The sequence below is a fragment of the Coregonus lavaretus genome (genome assembly GCF_964263955.1).
Source record: "Coregonus lavaretus genome assembly, chromosome: 13".
Classification (NCBI taxonomy): domain Eukaryota; kingdom Metazoa; phylum Chordata; class Actinopteri; order Salmoniformes; family Salmonidae; genus Coregonus; species Coregonus lavaretus.
In genome coordinates this window covers 35,240,623-35,254,269 of record NC_140000.1, presented here as the reverse complement: position 1 = coordinate 35,254,269, position 13,647 = coordinate 35,240,623, and the positions used below count along the sequence as shown (strand labels likewise).

The window sequence follows — 13,647 nt, the reverse complement described above, 5'->3', positions numbered from 1 at the left end:
AAAGATGAGAGAGGCCTGTAATTTTCATCATAAGTACACGTCAACTATGACAGACAATTTATTTGCAAATTATGGTGGAAAATAAGTATTTGGTCAATAACAAAAGTTTCTCAATACTTTGTTATATACCCTTTGTTGGCAATGACACAAGGTTTTCACTGGTATTTTGGCCCATTCCTCCATGCAGATCTCCTCTAGAGCAGTGATGTTTTGGGGCTGTCGCTGGGCAACACAGACTTTCAACTCCCTCCAAAGATTTTCTATGGGGTTGAGATCTGGAGACTGGCTAGGCCACTCCAGGACCTTGAAGCCACTCCTTCGTTGCCCGGGCGGTGTGTTTGGGATCATTGTCATGCTGAAAGACCCAGCCACGTTTCATCTTCAATGCCCTTGCTGATGGAAGGAGGTTTTCACTCAAAATCTCACGATACATGGCCCCATTCATTCTTTCCTTTACACGGATCAGTCGTCCTGGTCCCTTTGCAGAAAAACAGCCCCAAAGCATGATGTTTCCACCCCCATGCTTCACAGTAGGTATGGTGTTCTTTGGATGCAACTCAGCATTCTTTGTCCTCCAAACACGACGAGTTGAGTTTTTACCAAAAAGTTATATTTTGGTTTCATCTCCCAATCCTCTTCTGGATCATCCAAATGCACTCTAGCAAACTTCAGACGGGCCTGGACATGTACTGGCTTAAGCAGGGGGACACGTCTGGCACTGCAGGATTTGAGTCCCTGGCGGCATAGTGTGTTACTGATGGTAGGCTTTGTTACTTTGGTCCCAGCTCTCTGCAGGTCATTCACTAGGTCCCCCCGTGTGGTTCTGGGATTTTTGCTCACCGTTCTTGTGATCATTTTGACCCCACGGGGTGAGATCTTGCGTGGAGCCCCAGATCGAGGGAGATTATCAGTGGTCTTGTATGTCTTCCATTTCCTAATAATTGCTCCCACGGTTGATTTCTTCAAACCAAGCTGCTTACCTATTGCAGATTCAGTCTTCCCAGCCTGGTGCAGGTCTACAATTTTGTTTCTGGTGTCCTTTGACAGCTCTTTGGTCTTGGCCATAGTGGAGTTTGGAGTGTGACTGTTTGAGGTTGTGGACAGGTGTCTTTTATACTGATAACAAGTTCAAACAGGTGCCAATAATACAGGTAACGAGTGGAGGACAGAGGAGCCTCTTAAAGAAGAAGTCTGTGAGAGCCAGAAATCTTGCTTGTTTGTAGGTGACCAAATACTTATTTTCCACCATAATTTGCAAATAAATTCATTAAAAATCCTACAATGTGATTTTCTGGATTTTTTTTCTCAATTTGTCTGTCATAGTTGACGTGTACCTATGATGAAAAGTACAGGCCTCTCTCATCTTTTTGAGTGGGAGAACTTGCACAATTGGTGGCTGACTAAATACTTTTTTCCCCCACTGTAATGTCACTGTCAGACTCAGTGCTCAAAGTAATGTCTTTAAGGGACTCTGCATCACGTAATATGAACCTCACCATCATGATGATAGTATGAACCTGATCAGTCTGAATTGACTGTAAGTACTTGTTATTTACTATAGTGGTTTTACTCAGTGGTTTTATATCCCCTAGTTTCTGATCCGTCAATCATCTCCTATTATCTTTGCTTGTACTCTCTCTGACTCTGGCCCTAACTATATACACTATGGTTAACACAAAATAGAGTCCTTTATGTCCAACATGATGCAGAATTCTCAGTTCTAAGGCTAACATTGTAAGAGAGACTCTGTGACATTGACCACAGAATATGATATTGACATTATGAGATGCTTGCCATGATATTACCGCTTCAATTTCCTGACCTGTGTGTGCGCTGCTTATTTCCCATAGTTCCCGGCGGCATCGCCCCTGAGTCGCTGACCTTCACCCCCCTGGAGGACATGATTTTCCTCAAGTGGGAGGAGCCAGTGGAACCCAACGGTCTCATCACCCAATACGAGGTAAGGATGCTTCAAACTCTGCTCGATGCCCTCCAATTATCTTCCTCTAAACATCTCCTCCCAAAGTCCTCAGGTTCACCCTCCTGACTCTCATATCATATTAGAGTTTGTAGGAATTGATTGGTGTAGTTTAGGTCAGCAAGCGCAGTGTCACAGGCATTGATTAGTACAGCTAAGTTCTAGGAGAGAAATGTCACAGAACTTTTCAAACAGAGAGTTTGAAACTGAAACAAGGACAGAACAATAAGCAGTCCCACCAACAACTTTACAGCTGTGTCATACAGTTAGCTATATTTTATAGGGGGCTGTTAATTGAGGTAATAGACACAACACAGCTGTTTGACGCTAAGAAAACAGGCAGAAGCTACAATATCAGCCGCTCTGTATGTGTGGTTGTGTATGGCATTTTTATACAAGCTCATAGTCCATCCCCAGAGCGCTCTGTTTCTCTCCACTCATCTAACAGTACATCTAGAGCTAGCAAATAGTCTGGAAAGTTAAGAAAAACGTTTATCAGCATATAGCACTGCCATGCATCATCACGTTAGTCTCACCCTAATTTATTAGCACTAATTTATTCATGCTAATTTTGGAGTAGGTCTCAGATGAAAATAGACCATTTGCAACGTTATTCTCGCTTTCTCCCTTTTGTCTTCACCTATGGTAGGGGCTCAGTACAGTATTACCTATACCAGCCTCAAGCCTTCCCCCAGCCCTCTCTCTTTCAATGTCGTCTCAAGGAGGATATTATTAAATGGGATTTGTGGTTTGACATGTAAAGAGGAGGCAGGGATGGATTTTCTCCCCGTAGCATCCTGAGCTAACAAAGAGAGCTTTAGACGGAGCAATAGAAGAAATCCTCTTCATTTCTCTCCCATTAAAGCATTAACCAGTCTCCCTGAGCCCATCGACCGCCACGACTCCAGCCTCACAAGCCCCTTCTTGGTCCTCTTTGCTCTTTCTGGAGGCTATTATCGACTTTTATATATATATTTTTTTTTATGTGTGTGTACTGTGTACAGTCATTGGCTGTCTTCACAGTTACCACACCTGCATGGGCATATCGTGCTCTTAAAATTATCTGCATAGTCAATAGTTTGGTTCAAGTCAAGTCAGTGGGAAGCGAGGCGTGTCTGTGTCATTTAACATTCCCAGTTTTTACATTCCTCTCTGATGCCACATGGGTGGAATCCCATAAGACAGTTTGACTGGGTGGGAAAAAGTTGATTCCAACAGCATCAATATTTCACACAGAACACATTTCCACATTAGCATGAATGTCCTTCAGGCTTGGCCATTATGAATGAATTAGCAAGCTAAACAAAATCATTAGCCTCTTGTTATTGTGCAACCCGCAGGTTGTGAAATCTGTAAACATACAAAACAACAACGGTTTGATAATGATTCCACTTTCATGACAAAATAACAATATTACACTGGACTGCATCACATACGTTGCTGCTACTATTTCCTATCTGTCACTTTATTCCTGGTTATTTTAAAAAATATATTTATTTAACCTTTATTTAACCAGGTAAGCCAGTTGAGAACAAGTTCTCATTTACAACTGCGACCTGGCCAAGATATAAAACAGTGCGATAAAAACAACAACACAGAGTTACATATGGGGTAAAACAAAACATAAAGTCAAAAATACAACAGAAAATATATATATATACAGTGTGTGCAAATGTAGCAAGTTATGGAGGTAAGGCAATAAATAGGCTATAGTGCAAAATAATTACAATTAGTATTAACACTGGAATGATAGATGTGCAAGAGATTATGTGAAAATAGAGCAAAATATATAACAATATAGGGATGATTTCAGATGGGCTGTGTACAGGTGCAGTGATCGGTAAGGTGCTCTGACAACTGATGCTTAAAGTTAGTGAGGGAGATAAGTCTCCAGCTTCAGATATTTTTGCACTTCGTTCCAGTCATTGGCAGCAGAGAACTGGAAGGAATGGCGGCCAAAGGAGGTGTTGGCTTTGGGGATGACCAGTGAGATATACCTGCTGGAGCGCATACTACGGGTGGGTGTTGCTATGGTGACCAATGAGCTAAGATAAGGCGGGGATTTGCCTAGCAGTGATTTATAGATGGCCTGGAGCCAGTGGGTTTGACGACGAACATGTAATGAGGACCAGCCAACAAGAGCGGACAGGTCACAGTGGTGGGTAGTGTATGGGGCTTTGGAGACAAAACGGATGGCACTGTGATAGACTACATCCAATTTGCTGAGTAGAGGGTTGGAGGCTATTTTGTAAATGACATCGCCAAAGTCAAGGATCGGTAGGATAGTCAGTTTTAAGAGGGCATGTTTGGCAGCTTGAGTGAAGGAGGCTTTGTTGCGAAATAGGAAGCCGATTCTGGATTTAACTTTGGATTGGAGATTCTTAATGTGAGTCTGGAAGGAGAGTTTACTGTCTAACCAGACACCTAGGTATTTGTAGTTGTCCACATACTCTAGGTCAGACCCGTCGAGAGTAGTGATTCTAGTCGGGTGGGCGGGTGCCAGCAGCGTTCGATTGTTATATGTACATATCTACCTCAATTACCTTGTACCCCTGCACATCGACTCGGTACTGGTACCCCTTGTATATAGCCAAGTTATTGTTGCTCATTGTGCATCTATTATTACTTTTATTATTAGATGTTTTACTTTTCTATTATTTTTCTATTTTCTTTCTCTCTGCATTGTTGGAAAGGGCCAGTAAGTAAGCATTTCACTGTTAGTACACACCTGTTGTTTACGAAGCATGTGATTCATCTTTTTAATTATTATTTTGATTTGCAAAGCAAAATGACCAATCAGTACATTGACTTAGAGCAGCAGCACAATTTTCAAAGTCAGATGTGAATCCTCAGAGAAAATCTATTGAACAAAAGTTAAAGGATCGTTGCTCCACAAAGTAAATAACTCATGCTCTTAGAAGTAATTGCAGTATAAACCATAATGGTGTCTTTTTTTTATTTGACCACAGATCAGCTACCAGAGCATTGAGTCGTCTGACCCGGGCATCAACGTGCCAGGACCTAGGAGAACAGTGTCGAAGCTGAGGAACGAGACCTATCACATGTTCTCCAACCTTCACCCTGGCACCACATATCTGATTTCTGTCCGCGCCCGCACAACCAAGGGCTTCGGCCAGACTGCCCTAACTGAGATCACCACCAACATTTCTGGTGAGCATCGGTGTGTGTGTGCACACTCTTCCTGGGGTCCAGTAACATTAAGGCAGTTATATACAATTTAAAATATTACATGACATTACATTTCATAACACTTTTCACAACACATTAAGTGTGTTCCCTCAGGCCACAACTCTACCATCCCATATCTACAATACAAAATCCATGTGTACGTGTGTGTAGAGTGCGTTTCCATGTGTGTGTGTCATGTCAACCTTTGTACCTAGCTTGGATCAAAGTTGAACATCAACTGCCTGAAGGAGATAACAGGAGTCTTTAAATACACTATATATACAAAAGTTTGTGGACACCCCTTCAAATTGGTGGATTCTGTAAAAGTCATCTGTCCTCGGTTGCAACACTCACTACCGAGTTCCAAACTACCTCTGGAAGCAACGTCAGCACAATAACTGTTCGTCAGGAGGGTCATGAAATGGGTTTCTTCAAATAGCCACCCTTTGCCTTGATGACCGCTTTGCACACTCTTGGCATTCTCTCAACCAGCTTCATGAGGTGTAGTTCCCACCGTAAAGCATGGAAGAGGAGGTGTTATGGTGTGGGGGTGCTTTGCTGGTGACACTGTCTGTGATTTATTTAGATTCGGCTATTTTAGCCACACCCGTTGCTGACAGGTGTATAAGATCGAGCACACAGCCATGCAATCTCCATAGACAAATATTGGCAGTAGAATTGCCTTACTGAAGAGCTCAGTGACTTTCAACGTGGCACCGTCATAGGATGCCACCAGTTCGTCAAATGTCTGCCCTGCTAGAGCTGCCCCCAGTCAACTGTAAGTGCTGTTATTGTGAAGTGGAAATGTCTAGGAGCAGCAACGGCTCAACCGCGAAGTGGTAGGCCACACAAGCTCACAGAACGGCACCACCGAGTGCTGAAGCGCGTAGCGCGTAAAAATCATCTGTCCTCGGTTGCAACACTCACTACCGAGTTCCAAACTACCTCTGGAAGCAATGTCAGCACAAGAACTGTTCGTCAGGAGCGTCAGGATATGGGTTTCCATGGCCGAGCAGCCGCACACAATCCTAAGATCGGCTAGAGTGGTGTAAAGCTCGCCACTATTGGACTATTGGAAACGCGTTCTCTGGAGTGATGAATCACACTTCACCATCTGGCATTCCGACAGACAAATCTGGGTTTGGCGGATGCCAGGAGAATGCTACCTGCCCGAATGCGTAGTGCAAACTGTAAAGTTTGGTGGAGGAGGAATAATGGTCTGGGGCTGTTTTTCATGGTTCAGGCTAGGCCCCTTAGTTCCAGTGAAGGGAAATCTTAACGCTACAGCATACTGTACAATGACATTCTAGACAATTCTGTGCTTCAAACTTTGTGGCAACAGTTTGGGGAAAGCCCTTTCCTGTTTCAGCATGACAATGCCCCCGTGCACAAAGTGAGGTCCATACAGAAATGGTTTGTCGAGATCGGAATGGAAGAACTTGACTGGCCTGCACAGAGCCCTGACCTCAACCCCATCGAACGCCTTTGGGATGAATTAGAAAACCGACTGCCAGCCAGGCCTAATCGCCCAACATCAGTGCCCGACCTCACTAATGCTTATGGCTGAATGGAAGCAAATCCCTGCAGCAATGTTCCAACATCTAGTGGAAAGCTTTCCCAGAAGAGTGGAGGCTATTATAGAAGCAAAGGGGGGACCAACTCCATATTAATGCCCAGGATTTTGGAATGAGATGTTCGACGAGCAGGTGTCCATATACTTTTGGTCATGTAGTGTATGTCTGAAGGGTGTTACAGCAATATGTTAATTGATGTTGCACATGGCTATAATCACAACTCCTCTGGGTCTCAAGTGAATGTTGTGAGATAGACTAATTCATTCCTATGTATCCATCAGTGGAAAAATACCAATGACATGCCCTCTTCTATATGGTGTCTGTCTCCCATCATTTGCATAGATTCCCAATACTGCAGTCTCTCTATCTGAGGTAAGGTATCTCACTGAAGACTGTTGTCTGTGCTCGTGCAGTTGTGTAGTTAGCTATAGTAGGTTTCACTCACTCTGTGCTTTTATTAGGGTCTGAAATGTGACTTTCAACCTCAGTTGCTTTATCCTCTTGCAGTGGCAAAACAACTCCTCCAAGAATATAAGTACTACCACTCCCATCCTCTCAAAAGGAGTGACACCCTGTCATCGCGCACAACAAAGCACAAAGAGCAGAGGGGAAACAAGGATTGTTATGTGTAAGGATAGATGCAGTGCTATCTTCATGGGACCATGCAGCATCTCCCAGCTGAGAGAAAGACAGACTCTGAGCTTATTACTGAAGAAGGAAATCCACCCCTGGTGTTCCATTCACTTTTAATTATGCATGTTTCCCTGTGTAAAAAGGCAGGAATAAAAACACCTCAGAGGAAACCTCAATGCAGCTCACTCTCTCTCTCTCTCTCTCTCTCTCTCTCTCCCTCTCTCTCTCTCTCTCTCTCTCTCTTTCTATGAGTGTGTCTCCACGCAAAGGAGAATACTGAGAGTTTTTAATTATAGATTTACTGCTCAATCACTCCTTGGTGGCTGTATGTCAGACAGGGACCTGCTGGCATGTGGCCAGAGAGAGAGTCCAAAAGCCATTATGTATCATCCTCCCCCTCCATACCCCCTCTACTGGCCTACAGTGCAGAACAGCAGAACATTCACTTGTACTGAGCATCATTCATTGCTACACTGACAACTAGCTTATAGCGCTTATAACGAACTCAACATACTGTACGTGCACCCCTACTAAGACAGCCAGAGAGCCTGCCGTCTACAGTCTACACTCTTCCAGAGTGAACTACCACAGAGCACACTCTGAACTGTACACAACCCTCAAGCTAATTCTTATTTTATCTCCATTGAGCTTACTCCAATAAACCCCCTCAAAACCTACTCCCAACCGACCAACACCTTACTGAAATCAAACACCTCACAGACTCTTCGTAGCACGCTAGAGCTTTTATGTTGCGTGTGAATAAAATAAACACACGCACACATTAAACGCCTCACTTTAATTGAAGGCAGCTTATTCAGCTAGCTGCAATTTTCCAAACCCTCTTTTTTTAATACCATAATCATTGATTCCTCCGTAATAGTTTGCCTTTCCTCCCCCTCACTAATTGACTAGGGATATTAAAGACACGCCGTGCAGAGGGAGGCATCTCCTGGGAGAAACGCAGCTTCAGCCAAATCCCTTTAAATGAGAAGCTCCTTCTATATGTCCTGCACTTCCAGGACTTTAAATTGCACTCGGTATCCAAGACAACCAATACATAGGGAAATTCGGGAGGGACATTTCTGAGGGAATGGTGACATTGTTTTGTGGATATTCAATTGACTGTCAGTTTCACAAGAGTTGATGGGGCTGCAGACCTTTTATGAGAGAATAGGGAAAGAGGCTGTGTGTTTATTAGATAGGATGTGTGGATAGACACAGCTCAGCTGGTTTTAAAGGGGACTGATGAAGGATATGTCTGTGTGTGTGTGTGTGTATGTCTGCGTGTGTGTGTCTGCATGTGAGTGTGTGGCGTGAGAGTATGTGTGTGAGTGTGTGTTAGAGCATGTATATGTGCGCGCATGTATATTATCTTGGTCAGTCTAATTGCTATATAATATAACTTTGTCTGTACTCCTGTGCCCTGTCTCTTCAGCTCCAATGTTTGACTATGGAGACATGCCGTCCCCTCTGAGTGAAACAGAGAGCACGATCACTGTGTTGCTTCGCCCCGCCCTGGGCAGGGGAGCACCCGTCAGGTGAGAACACAACAGCAACAGACACACACAGACATGTACACACAGAGAACATTGTTCATAGTGACATTTACATTACAATACATAGATATTTAAGATTTATAGACATTTTGATGTCACATTTACAGCACATACATATTATTTGCCAATGCCCCCATATGATCAAATTTAATGAGAAACATCTTACAATAATTAATACCAACCTTTTGTATTGTGACCTGTCTCTACCAGTAAGTACCAGGTTGTGGTAGAGGAGGAGAGTGGCAGGAAGGTGAAGAGGGAACTGGGGGTTCAGGACTGTTACCCTCTGCCCATGTCCCACGGGGATGCTCAAGCCAGAGGGACCCCCCACTACTACACGGCCGAGCTGCCCCCCAGCAGCCTGCCTGAAGCCAGCCCCTTCACTGTGGGGGACAACCACACCTACAATGGCTACTGGAACACCCCGCTGGACCCCCGCAAGAGCTACCTCGTCTACTTCCAGGCAATGAGCAACTTCAGAGGGGTGAGTACAGGGCTTGAAGAAGGCTGTGGCTGATTTCTAGATCAACCCCTAGCCCCTAGGCGATCTGAGAGTATGGGTAGGTAAGCAATAGGTCGTTATCAATTAAACGTCACAATACGGTTTAGAACGTTCGATATTGCTGCTGGGAGACCCCCAGCTCCTTTAAAACCATTGAAAACTATGTGCCGTTTTTAAGGGATTTTTAAATAAATGTTATAACTAATTGGTTTTAATATCATCACCTCTTGAAGAGCATAGTCAGAACTACACATTTCCGATGATTCCACATTTAACTCTATCATCAGAGTTTTACGACAAGTAACGCATGCTTTTCAAGATAGGTAAACATGTACTGTATATTCAGATACGTGAGGGTAGCCTATCCATTTGGCATATAGCTAGCTAGCTAAGCAAACAATGTGTCATTTAGCTTGCTTAATCAGAGATTAGGCTTTTCGAAAGAGTTTGGCATGGGCAAATCACTTGTCAGAAAGCTTAAGAGACACGGCGTGGCTAATCTCAGTGCGAAGGCTCCCGGTGAGAGCAATAGTCCAATGGAGCTGTTATGTTAAAACAAAAAAATGCCCAATGCCATCATGTACTGATTATGAAACACTTCAACACTTATTATTAGAATGTAGCAGATCAAAGGAAATCTGGGAACAAATGCAAGATATTGGAGTCACTTTTCAAGTCAAACCAAATACCATACTGAATGGGAAAATATATGGAACACTTAAAGAGATCTATAAAGAACTTTTTCGCCTCATCATATGTGTAGTGAATGCACAAATATGGAAAACCCAATGCCGAATGACAATTGAAAATGTCTTGATTCCCAGCCAAACAGTTTTTAAACAAATTAGAACGGAACTGAAAAGGAGAAGAACCAACGAAATGAGGAGGGGACAACGGGAAGTTCTTGACTTTTGATTTAGAAACAAAAAAATATATATATATATATATATACACTACCAGTCAAAAGTTTGGACACACCTACTCATTCAAGGGTTTTTCTTTATTTGTACAATTTTTTACATTGTAGAATAATAGTGAAGACATCAAAACTATGAAATAGCACATATGGAATCATGTAGTAACCAAAAAAGTGTTAAACAAATCAAAATATATTTCAACCCAATTGAGATGGTTTGGGATGAGTCGGACCGCAGTGTAGGAAAAGCAAGTGCTCAGCATATGTGGGAACTCCTTCAAGACTGTTGGAAAAGTATTCCAGGTGAAGCTGGTTGAGAGAACGCCAAGAGTGTGCAAAGCTGTCATCAAGGCAAAGGGTGGCTACTTTGAAGAATCTCAAATATAAAATATATTTTGATTTGTTTAACTATTTTTTGCTTACTACATGATTCCATATGTGTTATTTCATAGTTTTGATATCTTCACTATTATTCTACAATATAGATAATAGTAAAAATAAAGAAAATCCTTGAATGAGTAGGTGTGTCTAAACTTTTGTCTGGTACTGTATATATAATTTAAATGTGATGTAACTTACAATGTATGATATTAATCCAGTTTACAAATAATAAAGATGTGGCCTCCCGAGTGGCGCAGCGGTCTAAGGCCTTGAGGCGTCACTACAGCCCCGGGTTCGATCCCAGGCTGTGTCACAGCCGGCCATGACCGGGAGACCCATGAGGCGGCGCACAATTGGCCCAGCATCGTCCGGGTTAGGGGAGGGTTTGGCCGGCCGGGATTACCTTCTCCAATCGCGCTCTAGCGACTCCTTGTGGTGGGCCAGGCGCCTGCAAGCTGACTTCGGTTGCCAGCTGGACGGTGTTTCCACCGACACATTGGTGCGGCTGGCTTCCGGGTTAAGCGAGCAGTGTGTCAAGAAGCAGTGCGGCTTGGCAGGGTCGTGTTTCGGAGGACGCATGGCTCTCGACCTTCGCTTCTTCCGTGTCCGTAGGGGAGTTGCAGCGATGGGACAAGACAGTAACTACCAATTGGGATGTAGCTCAGTTGGTTGAGCATGGCGTTTGCAACGCCAGGGTTGTGGGTTTGATTCCCACGGGGGGGGGGGCAGTAAAAAAAAAAATATATATACTAAATAATAATGTATGCACTCACTAACTGTAAGTCGCTCTGGATAAGAGCGTCTGCTAAATGACTAAAATGTAAATGTAATTGGATATCCCGAAATTTGGGGGGATAAAAGGGGTAATTTTAAAAACACTTTTTTAAAATAATAATAAAGATAATATTAATAATAATAACGCCTGATCATCTTTTTTAAAAGCAACAAAACAAAGTAACAAAACAAGAAATTATGCAAACATCTGATTGCATTTCATGAAAGAGAAAAGAAACAGAGAAATGTGTTTTAAAAGCTGATCTTGTTTTCAAATGTATAGTCGTCTGTCGGACTACTGTCATCCCCACTATAGATGGCAAGCAAATCAAACAATATTTGGGTATAGCCATCTAGTTTATCCCCTGAAAGTTAGCTTGTTAACTAGCCATATTGACGTGATATGTTATTAGCTAGCAAACCAATTTGACATGGTCCATCAATCAATGTAGGATGACTGCCAGCAGCAATCGTGATTAAACACTCTTAAAAACAATGGGGATAATGTTAGCTAACTTTGCTAGGTAGGCCTACGTTGGTTGGAGAAAAAAGTACACTAGGTCTACTTAACACTATGTTTTGCCAACTGTGTAAAGTTTCTACCAGTAGCTTGCAAACTAAACATTATAATATCAACTAACAGTACATCGGCAAATGCACCCTTCTGTTGCTTGACAGGCAGAGCCCACAAAGGATAGGAAATTAACCTAAACCACTCATACTTGTCAGGTAAAGCTCACATGTATTTTATATCACTCAAATATCCAATTAATGGTGGCCAATATTGAGAGATATCCTCACGTATCTGAAATTACATGATCAATTGATGTTTACTGATCATTACTGATTGTTTTGCATGGAATAATCTGAAATGTGTAGTTCTGACTATGCTCGTCAAGAGGTGATGTTACAATTAAATAGTTAACATTTGTTTAACAATCCATTGAAATGGCAGGCAGTTGTCAATGGTTTTAGAGGAGCTGGGGGTCTCCTTGCCTCCCAGCAGGCAAATCGAACGCTCTGCACCTTATTGTGACATTTTATTGATAACGACCTGCTTGCTTCAGTTGCTAATTGGCTGGGTAGAAATTTTGCCCAATTGCTTACACTTATCCAATCCTTTCAGATCCACAGAATCTGAAAATGTAGTATTTTTCTAACTTCCATTGTCCTCCAAGACTGGCTGAATATATATCCCATACTGTATGCCAGGCTTGAAAGAGCAGGGGAAATTACCTCCTTTAGGATATGAAAATATTTGTGGTGTGAAATGTGCTTGTTGGAAGGGATTATTATTATTTATTTATTTGCCTGGATTGGCATGGTCCCTAGCTGGAATCCATGTATCTGAATGTGTCCAGTGCTTTGATTCGATGCACAACATACAAAGGGTGTCAGGGACAGGGAATTACTTGTGCACATTACTTCCAGCTAGTAAATCTGTGATTAGCTGGTATTACTCAGAGAGACAACAAAGAGACAAGTGGGCTCTCCTTTTCTCTCTCCCCCCCCCCCCACATTATCCCTCCCTACATTCTCTGTCCTTTCCCTCTCCCTTTTTTCATCCCTCTGCTACTGGCCTTATCCATTCCCTCATCCCTCCATTCTTCTCCTCTATCTACTCCATTCTTCTCTCTTTTATTCCAAATCAGTGGAGACTCGTTAAACCCTGTGACTAATAGGATCCTTAGTAGGGGAAGATCCGGATCCTGATCCAGCAGGGTTTTATTCCAGACCACAATCATCTGTTCCTGTTCTCTCACTCCACTAATCCTCTCCTGCCCAAATAAAGCTGCAGTAGTCCCAATCATACACCAAGGAAGCCCCATTATCAGTCCAAACTGCCATTACAGGATCCCACTATCTGGTAGAGACAATTAGTTAGGGATAATTGGACACAGGTGCAGATGATCAGTGGTATACATTTTCTGTTTTAATATTCAGGGAGCGCAGCAAGGCTTTTCTTTGCAAATCTAAATCTGGGCCAGCATTCGGAGCAACCTTTTGTGGATCATCAGTAAGGTAATGGATTCCTACAGGACTTTGCATCGTTGCTCTTTTCAATACCTCTGGATAGCATGGTATGGTAGGTTACCTTTGTTATTTTAGAGTCTTATAGGTGGAAGTCTGATAAATGGGTGTAT

The 13,647-nt window shown here is 42.8% G+C and overlaps 1 protein-coding gene across 1 annotated transcript in view; it reads left to right on the top strand.

Annotated features, from left to right (window-relative positions):
- LOC311140713 (receptor-type tyrosine-protein phosphatase U) overlaps positions 1 to 13,647 on the top strand; it is a gene marked incomplete at its 3' end in the record, with an annotated part of 426,520 nt that overhangs the window by 293,665 nt on the left and 119,208 nt on the right. Inside the window, exons 9-12 of the mRNA XM_084175898.1 lie at positions 1,851 to 1,960; positions 4,948 to 5,149; positions 8,810 to 8,912; positions 9,141 to 9,414. Coding sequence (XP_084032024.1) covers positions 1,851 to 1,960; positions 4,948 to 5,149; positions 8,810 to 8,912; positions 9,141 to 9,414 — 689 coding nt within the window. The remainder of the gene's footprint in view (positions 1 to 1,850; positions 1,961 to 4,947; positions 5,150 to 8,809; positions 8,913 to 9,140; positions 9,415 to 13,647) is intronic.